This window comes from Apis dorsata, unplaced genomic scaffold, assembly GCF_000469605.1.
Source record: "Apis dorsata unplaced genomic scaffold, Apis dorsata 1.3 scaffold_265, whole genome shotgun sequence".
In the NCBI taxonomy this organism is placed as follows: domain Eukaryota; kingdom Metazoa; phylum Arthropoda; class Insecta; order Hymenoptera; family Apidae; genus Apis; species Apis dorsata.
In genome coordinates, this window is record NW_006263543.1 from 1,343,871 (window position 1) to 1,356,739 (window position 12,869).

General features: G+C 38.5%; 1 protein-coding gene across 5 annotated transcripts in view; it reads left to right on the forward strand.

Annotated features, from left to right (window-relative positions):
• The window catches only part of LOC102671618 (endothelin-converting enzyme 1-like), a 69,270-nt gene that overhangs the window by 8,457 nt on the left and 47,944 nt on the right, over positions 1-12,869 (forward strand). For 4 of the 5 annotated variants that reach the window (XM_031510871.1, XM_006616565.2, XM_031510872.1 and 1 more), the window contains exons 3-4: positions 16-235; positions 11,611-11,718. In XM_031510871.1, the coding sequence (XP_031366731.1) occupies positions 16-235; positions 11,611-11,718 (328 nt within the window). The remainder of the gene's footprint in view (positions 1-15; positions 236-11,610; positions 11,719-12,869) is intronic. The other variant, XM_031510873.1, reaches the window with a different exon arrangement.

Genomic DNA, 12,869 nt, shown 5'->3' on the forward strand with positions numbered 1-12,869 from the left:
CGATTTTGATTGCAGGACGAGGCCTGTATCAGGGAGAGGGATGGCCAGGAGGGTTTGTGCGACTCGAAAGCCTGCGAGGAAGCCTCGAAGCGGATGGTGGCGTTCATGAGGAAGGGGATGGATCCTTGCAAGGACTTTTATCAGTTCGCGTGCGGCGGTATTCGCGATCAGCAGCCGTATCAACCTAGCTCGAGCTTCAACATGCTCCAGGCGAAGGTTGACGATCATCTTCACAGTGAGTGAACCCATTCTCCGTTCCTTCCTCCGTTTTTCTTCTTCTTCTTCTTCTTCTTTTTTTCTTTTTTCTTTTTTTCCATTAAAACACTCTTGGAAAGTTATTCGAGAACTCTGTTTGCGAACCTCTTTTCCGAACGAAGGAAAATAGTTACGTGAATATATATATATATATATGTTACATGATATATATATATCCATCCACGTTTAAGATAATAATAATAATGATGATACTTCTTTTTGTTAACGAGCTTTCACGTTGTGCTTGTTTACGTTAACTTACAATTAAGCAGAAAAGAAAATATTAGGAGTAAATTAGGTAGTAAATGGGATAGAAGAGTTTTAGAATTGTGGATGAAATTTAAGATAAATATTGTCAGAAACATTTTTACAAGTTAATAAGTTGCAAAAGAATCATCCCAATTTTACGTAAAAATATTACGAAAATTATTTTACGTTATATTTTTTCACATTTCGTGACATTTCGTTCGAGGCTCGATCGATAAAACCAAAATTTGAATGTCGAAATTAATTTCTTGCCAATTAATTGAAAAAAAAAAAAAAGAAAAAAGAGGAGGGAAGCTTTTCCACCAAGTTTCAACTCGAGCACTCGAGGAAGGGATAATTGATTCAGAAGCGTGGGCAAATTTTCCCTCCGTCATTTAAACTTTCAATTAACCAATACTCAGCAGTGTATTCGAAACGAAAGTTTCTGATCGCGTCGCCCCCTCCCCTCCCCCTTTGTTTTGAAATCAATTCGCATCATCATCGCGAAACTCTTGCTCGTCACAGACACATCCTCCGCTCTCATTCTTCATCATCGATTCATTTCAATCCTTTTCGTTCAATCCATTCTTATCTTGATCTGTTTCTCTCACTTATTTATATTCACAAGGGATGAAACGTCGGCCGTTTAAAAATTTCGTCGCTTCCCCGCCTTTTCCAATCGTATCGTCTTGGATCTCTTCTTACGTAATCTGTTGCTTCAACTATCTTATTTTTTTTTATGGCTTCCACCACGAGGGAAGGAGGGTTAATCGAACGAGTTTCGAGAGAGGGTTGAAAAGTTTAAATTTATCGATATTATCGGAGAGAAAAAAATGTGTTTGGATTCGTATAAAATCTTGTCCACGATTATTTTTCTTTTCTGTTCTCGCTTCTTAAGAAACTGTTTGAAGATATTTTGGGAATTTACTTATCAAGTATCCACTTCGTTATACGATCATCTTTTATCGAGTTTGATATTTGCAAGGTTTAAAAAAAATTAAAATTCTCTCGAGGAGATAGAGAGATAGAATTCAGGGATATTTATACGAAGTCTCTATTTCCATTATGCGATCGTTTCCAAATCCAATCAAATATTTAAAAGCAGAATATTAAAATACTTTCGAGATGAAATTTCGCCCCAGAAATAAACGATTGTCTGTTAGGAGGATTAAAAATATTTTAAGTGTTCCACGTTACGAAATTAAAATTAATTTTGCCGGGCGTGTTATTAAAATAATACGAATCCCGAATCAATTCTTTTCGATTCGCGTTATCGAAAATTCGCGCGTTAAACGAAACGAATTATCGAGATTCCAATATATATTTCGCGGCGAGTACGTGCGAGTAAACAGAAGACAGAAGAATCGGGGGGATATGTAGGTCATACGCGATTAAAAGAGCTGGACGTGCATACGTCACGATGCGCTGACGTAGGGGATGAAAAACAACCCCTGCCGCGTGTCCACTCTGACGAAACATCGTGTCGAAAAAAGTCGAATTGTTTCGCTCGTACAATTGTGTCCAGATAATAATTTAATACTCCGAAATTTTGACAATCAGCTTCGAAAAGCTATGCATGGACTACGACTGGACTTTCACAACTCGTGCAGAGATAACGTTTACGCGTTATACGAAACCGCGTATCTTTCGGTATCGTTGAGAATTTTCGCTGCTTTACTTGGAAAGCTCGTAAACTTAATCTCGAGTTGTTCAAGTTTTTATCCCTCTGCGAATTTAAATGTTGAAGAGATGTTAAAGAAAATGTCCGATTCGAGCAAGCAAACGTTTGAAAGAATAAAACGATATTTATATATATATATAAAAATAAAAGAAACGACACGCGACGCTTTCGTTATTTCGATAAATAATTTTCCATCTTTCAGTCAGGTCCGGTTTAGGTTTAGAATTTTTGGTTGAAGGTTTCCTCTCTTTAAAGAAAGAGAATCCGCTTCCCTAAACTCGAAGGGTGTGCTTCCTCCCCGTTTTGGATGAAAGAGGGAGAAAAAGGTCGACGGAAATGAAGATTTACAGGGACGGAGAGTCTATGAAAAAAAGACGCGGCGTGCTCAAAGAATGACACATGGATGTCCCGCGTAATAATTCATCGCTTCTCTTGCTCATTTTTTTTCGCGCGAACGAAGCACTCATTCGAGCTTGTAAATCTTTCTCCGTCCAGCATACGTGCTCGAATGGAGATCTCAACGCGAAAGAAGGGATCATCCCATTGTGTATTTTTCGATACGACTTCTTCTTTTTTTTTCTTTTTTTTCTTTTTCTTTCTTTCTTTCTTTTTTTTTTTTTTTTTTTTTTTTTTCTTTCTTTCTTTCTTTTTTTTTTTTTTTTTTTTTTTTTTCTTTCTTTCTTTCTTTTTTTTTTTTTTTTTTTTTTTTTTCTTTCTTTCTTTCTTTTTTTTTTTTTTTTTTTTTTTCATCTCAAAAGCGAAACGAATACCAGATACATTTATGAAATTGTTCTCGACCGAAAAATGTCTCTCTGAGAATGGAAACACTTGGACTCGCTCGTCACGCGGCCATTTTCTCCTCGTTCTCGCTTATCATTTTTTATTTCGACCAGAGATAGATGTCTCATCCGACATTTCGGGCAACAAAAAGAAGGACGGAAGAGGGGAATCGAGACGAGAAAGTTTGACGAGAAAGAGTTTAAAAATCAACTTCTTCGTGTCGTAACACGAAAATAGTTGGCGCCACCATTTTTTCCAAATTTCTCATCAACCCGAATTTTCTTTGGCTCTCGTCTTGGAAAAATTTTGGAGATTTTTTTCATCTCGATCCTTCTTGCCAAAAATCACGTTGAATGAATCATATCGAGTCGAGGATTCCTCTGGCCAAATTTTTTTTCCCCAAGGATTGTCCTCGATGTTTCTTTTGTAAAACACTTTTATCTTGAAAATTTTTAGACAAGATGCGTCCCTTCTTCAGATTCCTTGGAATAATACTTTACGTATGCCAATCGATCGAATGAATTTAAAATGGCAGAAGAATTTAAAACGTTTCTTAACTTAGAGAAATATTTATCCTTTTTCCGTTTGTGCACGTCGAATAAAATTCTGTTCCAAACATAGAAAAACATTTCAATTACGCTCAATCGCTCGTTAATTATTTATAATCGAATTATAATGCAATAAATATATTAAATACACTTACTGTAATAAGCATTCTTCACGTCTTTTATTTTAAATAAGCGAACGAATAAACGGGAAGGCGTTAGAAAGATGCGTAGAAAGAAAGATGAAAATTTCCTCCATTAACGACACGAGCAATGGAAACCTGTATCAGTTCGAAATCGTCTCGTACGTATCTTTAAATATTGGCGAAGCCTTAGTGCCTTATGCTGAATTTACGTAAGAACAAAAAAGAGGGTCACAAACTTGATTAATCCAACCTGCTTAATGGATCAAGCTCGTACCGTTAAGCTAGAATCACGTCGAAGGTTCCTCCATAATCGATTCAATTTTACGATTTTACATGATGCATACGCATCGTGAAATCTAAACATCACAGAGATCGATCAATCACACATTTTCTACGTTTATTCCATTATTCTACTTGTTTTTAAAATTTCGAAAAAAAAAAGAAAATCTTGTGCTAATTTTAAAGATCTGTTCTATTTTTTCATTTCATTTAACATACATAAAAATTCATTATTTTTGTACAATCCTTTTAGAGATGATCCTATCGCGGATTGTGTATTATTATTTGGATTTCGTGCAACGTTTTATGACTCACGTAGTTTGTATCGAAAAATCGATAATCTGTTTCGAATTCTGATACCTGTATGTATAATTAAATTAGAATAGTGTTTTCCTTTTGCTTGGTTTTAGGATAAGACACGGTTCGCTTAATCCGCCATTGTTCTTGTCTCAGCCGCGAAAATTTAAACGAGGCCGCAAGCGGTTCGTTTCCCCTTTTATCTGGAAGGGAGACGTACTGATTAAGCGGGAAAGTTGGTTTCATATTTCACATAGGTAGATTCAACCAAGATACGCGGCAACACACTCTGACCGCAAATTCGATAATCTCTCAATCTCAAAGCGAAATTAGCTTTATCGTATCGGTGGCCCCCGCTCGATCTATTTCAACGTGTACAATAGACAAACACAGTGTTTTCGCTTTTTGCTTTTCGAACGCAAATAAATCGATATTCGTTTTTGTTCCTTGGTCGGTTGATGCGCGCCATTGTGAGCATAAGATTTATCAGACTTTACGTATTATGCTTGACGTGTGGGTTTATCGACATACTTGCGTCAGTTCCGTAAGAACAAATACACGTTTATCTTTCTGCAAGCAATTTTTAAAGCAGAATATTTCTAGAAGTTTGTATTATTGTATGCATATCATTTTCTTGCTTGTGTATCAAACAAGTTATTTGAGTTTGAATTTATTATTCAAGCATACGTTATAAATATGCATGAAATAAAATTATTGTATATTGAAACGTTATTTCTTCTAAATTTGATACATTAAATTGCACTCGTTATTTCAAAGGAAGAAAAGTGAAAAATTTTAACAGCAAATAAAGGGGGATTGTTCTTCTCTGGACGTTTGTTTGTACGTTGAAGAATATAGTTGAAATGGAGAGAGATTGAAGTTTTCCCGGCAATATTGTCATTTGTATAAAATTTCGTTGTTAATCCAGAATGCAAATCGCAAGTAGGTCTTAAGCGGAGTCGCCTAGTTACCGTTTCATGGAAATTTTGTTTATAACCGCAACTCGACTAGAATTTCTAGGTAAATTCAGACTTTATAAGTCCGCGCTATCGAGAATTTCGAGCAATGAGATAATAAAAAATATCGAAACTCTCCCCTTTCTCCTCTTATGCAATTCTAACTATTTACGAAGTCTATCCATTTTCATAAGTAGAACGTCGCAGTTTCGAAGTTGCAAAAATTGGGATACAATTTCTTTCTTATTATTTTCGAAATAAGAACGAAACCGAGTATATAGATCGGTAATATTCCAACACATTAATCTTCCACTTTGAATTTCTCACAAATTATAGGAGTAAAATATAAGATCTTTTCCTAACTTTTGATTATTTCGCCTAATCGATTTTACATTAAATTTCGATCTGTCTTGAAAATTTCGCGCAATAATCAAACCTATTTCGTGAAAATACTTCGAAAAGGTAGGTCAAGGTCAAAAATTCATCCCCTACAGAGATCCATTTACGTATCACCTTGTAGAAAATTTGGCAGCGCGATTACTCTTCTACTTTGGCCAATGCGCAAAACTGTCTGGCATCCACTTTCCAAATTCGGAAGAAAGCCAAACCTTTGATCGGGAAAAATTATTCTTAGGCGACGAAACGACCAGGAGCCAAACAAGTTACCTCTCTCGAAGGCCTAGTCTCGATCGCACCATACAATCGACAGAATTCCTTCAATTAGGCCCTCTCGTTCGAAATGATTTTTGAAAACATCGTTTCGTTTCTTCAGACGAATCTCGCACAGTTTGATAAATTTCTTTTCCATTAAGGAAGATTGCCGAGAGATTTCATCCTCGACAGATGAGTTTTATGTAGCGTCGCGAATTCTATCGATTTTCATTTCCTCGATTCACGCTGTTTTTTTTTCTCGTGACGGCAACAGTTTGGTCGAGTAACGATTCCAGCTGATATTCGATAGGAAGGAGACAGATCGAAGCCGATCCTTCCTTCGTGTGCGAAACGATGGCGACGATTAATTTCACCACGACGATAAATTTTCGTAAAAAGCTCTATTCCATTTAAACCGATTAAACTATCGCAACTTTGGCGATAAATTTTACTATTGCAACATATCGTACGTAATGGATAATTCAATTCTGCAGTTCACCCTTCACTTTCCATTAATTTCGCCCGTTTGTAGAATTCTATAAATTGGGAAAAGTCGTGAATCGCTTTCGAATCGCCAGCACCAAACGTTTGTACTGCTACCAGTCGAATAATTCGAGATTTCGTTTCGAAACGATGAGATGAGTTGGAAACTGGCGAACTAGCTAGATCCATCGGCCAATATAAAAGCTTTCAATTTTACGTTGACTGTTCTTCTCTTCTCTTTCGACGTTAAACCGCGAATCGAACGCGTCAATGAGCCAAGTATTCAAACGAAGGAAATATTTGGAGAAACGATCAAAGTGTATCAATGAAATTTGCGATAAATATCGCTTCTTTCTTTTCCAAATCTTTAACAATTAGATGTCGTACGTATTGATTTGTAAAAATAATCGAATAATACGATTCTCCAAGATTTACGTAAATATTCCCCCGTTCTTATAAATATATAAGAAGCAAATAAGAAACTCTTTCGATCTGCAATAATAATAACAATAATAATAAAAGCCTGGCAAACTTTGAATTCCACTTTTTACCGTATCAAGCACTTAACAACCTTCGGAGAGTTGAGGGTTGCCAATAAATAGAAACATTAATTCCTCGTGGAGGAAATTGACGATGTCGAACACGACCTCGAAACCAGTCCAAAGACGAGGATCGTCCAAACTCATGCGTCACGGGGAATCCTTGCCCGATGTTGTTCTCAAATTGTGCCGACATGCGTGTAGTCAAGGAATTGGCCAGGACCGGATATCCCCAATTCCGCCTGTTTGTCGACGCGTGGACGTTATTAATGGCACGTAACCGATATCAATTCCCTTGAAATCGGTTTCGATCGCAAGCAAGAGTAATTCACCCTCGATTGGCCGCGTGCAGTGTTCACCATTTGGGAATTGTTATGTATCGTCTATCGATTCGTTAATAATAATAATAATAAAAAAAAAGATAGATCGATATTTTATGGGGGATACATCAAGGGAATCGTCGAGGATTGCGTTTTTCTGGCGGTATGGAATTTTTGTTTTTTTGATCGATGAGAAGATATACGATTGATGCGGGGATCGATGAAAGGAGGATGGAGGATACGGAGGATAGTCGATGATGGATACATTTTTGCTTTGTTGATGAGAAAACATTGATCGATACATCGCAGGAATTGTCAATGATGATACACCAAGGGATGAAAGTTTCGCTTTTGTTAACGAAAAGATAGATCGAAAAGAAATGGATGGATACAGGAAATGATCCATAACGGAATTTTTGCCTTGGTTATTTCGAGACAATAAAACGGAAGATTCTGCGTTTTTTACTTTTTCTTTCTCCACGGTCGAAGTTTCGAATCGATGGCGAAACATTATTGCAAAACTATTGCATCGTGTCGTTATTTCATCACCGTTTGAAATTACGTATAATGCGAAGCGAAGAATTTTCGAGATCGACGTAATCTTTTTCGAATTAATCTTCGTATCAAGATGGCCGCCACGTCGGACAGAGAAGGTTCGATCGACTAGAGGAAGGTACTACAAATGTACGTACAATCGTCCCAATTACTATCTTTCTAAACGTGTGATGGAAATTTCCATCAATTTTGCCTCGAACGTGATAAGAACGTGATAATCTTTAATCGTTATAAACTATCAAAGAAATTCGTAATAAAGATGAGAGAGAGACGCAAGATTATCGGGTCGATCTCGGCAAGTTTGCATTCAACCAGCGTTTAATATCTACTTTTTTTCATGGAAATACATTACCTCGCCATTATGTCCGCTCGCATTTAACCTGAAATACGCATCGACTTTTCCCAACGTTGTAACACCGTATTGCCCATAAAAGAAAATTCCGTATTACGCGCGATGCGTGCACATCGAGAGAAGAGATATTAAACCTGAATTCAAAACCGGCGAGAAATCCAAGAAGAGATTTCAAATCGTTTAAACGTTTTCTTTTAATTCGGTTCTAAAATCTTTCTTACAAGAAAAAAAAGGAGAAAGAAAAAGTCGCTATGGTCTGGAAACTGCCGTCTTCGTTTCGAAAACTTCTTCTCCCGCGAAATTTTCATTCGGGGGAGGGAGAAAAAGTTACGAAAAGAAACTCCTCGAAATCTCCTCGCCTCTCTCTTCGACATTGAATATTCACTCCCGCGTTTAACAGTTTTTCGAGCAAACGTCTTAACGACAATTCGATCCCGTGGAAACATTTTTCCCTTCCCCCTTCCCTCCTCGAAAAAAGAGAGAAACCCAGTCCTTTTCTCGAGCCATATCTTTTCGCGAGCTTCGATTCGCGTTGTTAAAAATATTCGCAGAGGAGAGAAAGAAAGGAAAAACTCAGCGAGCAGAACCGTATCTATAGGAGGCTAGAAGGGAAGGATGAATTGAAGGGAGTACGAGGAGAAAGTGAAAACGCACAGTGTCGACAAAAGCTGGCCTCCTCCCACTACCGGCTGCGAAGAGAGGCTGCACTAGGCCGAAATTTCGAGTTTCCATTTAACCGCGGGAAAGCATGCGAGGACACAAAGGCAGGAAAGGGGCGGTAGGCGAGCGAAAAGTGGAAACGAAAGAAGGGAGTGCGGACTTCCGCTGCTACTTTCGAGTTTCGAAACAAGTGTAACGAGTTTCCGTGTATAACGATTTCGAACTACCCTCCTTTTCACTTCTTTCTATAACCTTCTTTATATACACCGTATAATCCTATATAATTTTGAATTAGTTTGAAGTGATACATCGAACGCTCTTGTTCGATCGTAAACTGTCGCGACTCGTTAGATGAAGAGAGATGACACGATTGCCGAGGAATGTCGGGATTCGAGTTGTCGAAGCGGATCGATCGAACTTTTGACACGTACAAACAGGATCCTTTCGCTGTTCATTCTTTCGCGATGTGAAATTCGTTCGAAAGTGTTCTCCTTTCGAGCCACAAGAACGCCACCATTCCGGCGCAAAAAGGCAAAGTGGAAAGGGGGAATTGTGACGTTAAACAATGGAAGCACGTACGGCAACGATCGATGAGAGAAGCACCGTTCTATAAATCATCGACAGGCCTACCTTCCACGGTTCGCGAGTTTACTTTGGGAAACGGTATGAATAATTTGGAACAGAATCGAGCGATAAAAACCGAGTTTTTATTATCGATCTCCGCAGTAAAGCGAGGCTCGAGGTGTTTCTTTCTCTGTAAATTGGTCAGGGTGGCCGCATCACCCTTGATTGCATTAAATTCTAATTCCTTTTACGGTCGCGTAGCAGAGAGAATGAGAAAAAGAGGAGAAAGAGAGAGAGGAAGAGTATAGCGCAAGAATGTGTACAGTGGAGACCATAATATCGATTTTCAATGTATCTAGCCACGAGTTTTTTATTGATCGAAAACTCGAATTAGTAGTTTTATTTCTCGAATATTCGGATAATATACCGTTAATGAAAAAAATGATATTTTTATCCCCTGTGAGAATTTAAATATCGAAAGTATCAGTACAGTTATCTAAAAGACGAGAAAAGTTTATTATCTACCGTTATTGTTAGCTCGTCGCGAAGGGGCAACAACTTCTCGAAGCAAGAATCCATTATCCACCACGAAAATTCATCCTAGCCAGCGACGAACTCGATGGAGGAACTCGAACTCGGGGGAGGAGGGGAAAGATAACGAGAAATCGAATGGAAGATCGAGGGCGAGAAAATTTTTGAAGAGGCGGTCGAGGACGCGGTCGGTAACGATTGTACAACGATTGAATATCGCGAAAGGGATTGAAAATAATGAGGGATAAACGTGGTGGATGGGAAGGGAGGAGAAGAAGGAACGGGTGGATGTCGAGGACGATCCGGCGGGAGGTCAGCGAAAGGCTGACGGAAGGGCGGATTGGGTTGTACCCGGTTGGCCGTACTATAAATATTTCATGTTAATCGATATACGTGCACACGGAAGTGTGTCATGCACGTTGTCCTGTGACTCGACACAATGCTCCACATACGGGCTACGATCGTTCGACGAACGACCTCGACGAGTGGGAAACGGAGGAAGTCGAACAACGTTCGCATGCCACTTTCTTCTTCCTTCCTTCCTTCCCCTTCATTCTGTTGCTCGATCCTGAAATATTCGTTTTTCGAATTAAAATCGATCTGTAAATCGAAAATTTCTTGCGTTTGCTTTTTTTGCAGTGTAAATTTTCTCGATTTAAATAAAATGGAAGTTACTCGCTTGTTTTAATTAAAATAAATAATATTTGATGGTCGGATAAAGAGGAGAAGAAATTTCGAATCTTGATCAATAAATTGGATTGCTTTTATACTTGAATTGGAAATATTGTGAGAATCGATTTGCAAAAATATGTTGTAAAACTTGGCCAGTTTAAGATACAACGATAAAATTTACAAGAGAAGAGAGTATAAAAGAGAAGAATTTAATTTAATTATTATATATTAAAAAATGGCTGACGCTCTTCTCGCGTCCAATTATTCGCGTCGAGCTAACGAAATTTTCGAATTAAAATTTCAATCTTCTAATTAAAAAACTTCGAATTACATCGCTTTCTCGGATATCAAGTTCGATTATCCAAAGCTGGCCGATCCTTTCATCGCGTTCCTTCTCTTCTCTCGTGAATTTTCTCGATACAAACACACAAACACTTTAATACACGGCTCGTCCGTGTCTCGAAAACGCGGAGGAGGAATCCGGTTTCCGGATCTATTTCGGTGAAGTCGCCCCTTCGATCGCTTTTCGAACGTTCGGCAACCAAACGAACCTTTGCCATTTTCGATCGTTGAATGGCGCAGAACGGCGATGCTATATTCGGCCCCAAGTTTCAGCCCGAGATTCCTGGCTGATCTTTTTATAGAGCGACGAATCCGTGATTTATGCTCCCTCGTGTCATCGAGGTATATTTAAAAAGGGACGAAAAATATTTCACCGGGGGAGAAGAGTTCGCATGCACTTACGGAACTTATTTCGTCCATGCCCCGTTTTGTTCCCGAATAATCGTTGATCATTTTTATGACTCGACAAACCATATCGCTCGTATCATTGTCATCTATAAATTATTTACCGTTTCTTTCATTTTTCCGTTGTTCCAATGTAAATGTCTCCTTTGAAGAATATTTTATTAAATAGTATAAATTTTTCCCTCTTCAACTTTTAAAAAGAGCAAGAAAAAAAAATAAGCGTATATTTCTCCGCTCTTTCAATCACGATGATCCATCGAATCTTACTACTTGAACATTTTCTTACAATATGTTCACGTATAAAGTGTGTATGTAAGAATTAATAACACGTTTAAATTAATTTCTGTTCAGAGTTAATGGCGAACAAGAGCGGTCACATGGTGGGCGAGTTCGAGAAGTTGGGCCAGTTTTACAACGGATGCTTGAAATTCAGGGAGAAACCGGTGAATTTTACACCCGGTAAGTCCGACATTTAAACTCGATCCACCGTTTCGCGCTGAACGGATGCAGCGGTATCGTGACGGACAAATGCGGTGTCGTTGCCGGAAATAACGGCGGGACGTCGGCGCACGCCAACGACGCCGTTTCCGCACACGATGCGTCACATTCGCGCGGCTTCTCTCTCTCCCTCTCTCTTTCTCTCGAGTCTTGAGCTTCGCACGCGATCAAAATTAAACGACCGCGCATCTCCGCAACTCGTTGAAATCCCGTTTACGATCCCTCCACCTCCCCTTCGTGCTCTTTCGTGATTTTCCTTCCAAGCAAGGGACTCGGTCTCGATCGAAATCACGATCGTAATTCGAACGATATTCTCCACGCGATGGATCGCAATTTCTTTTCAAGCTTGCGACTCGTAGGGATTTAACGAGGGAGAAGAACGGTATTATTGGCGAAAGATTTATTTTATGCCTCGCTCGATACATATTTGTTCGGATATTCTATCGGAGTATCGAGGGGAAGGTAAGGGAAGGAAATTCTCGTGATATTCGAGATACAGTCTCTCTCCCTCCCCTGCGATTGGATTTGGAAATTTAAGCTCGAAGGAGAGAACGCAATGGAGATTCGCTCCATTCCATTCCAACTCCCGTTGATCTCGTACGTATAAACACGAGTTATGATAAATTTTAAAAGAACAAAAATCAATAATATCTGATAGCTATCGAATTATCTCATCGAAATGACGATTTTCTGTCTTCAATTTCCTCTCTCAAAGGCAAGAAGGAGGGGAAGATCGTGCATAATAATTTCTAGATTATTTTCAAATAGCAACTTGAAAATACGAGTTATGATAAATTTTAAAAGAACATCTTATCGAAGCGACGATTGTCCGTCTACATCTATGTGTTTCCAATTTCTCAAAGGAAAGAACGAGAGGAAGATCGTGCATTTCAATTCTAGATTATTTTCAAATAGCAACTTGAAAATACGAGTTATGATAAATTTTAAAAGAACATTTTATCGAAACAACGATTATCCGTCTACATCTGTGTCTCCTTTCAAAGGGGAAGAACGAGGAGAAGATGCATAACAATTTCTGGATTATTTTCAAATAGCAATTTGAAAATACGAGTTATGATAAATTTTAAAAGAACAAAAATCAATAATATCGC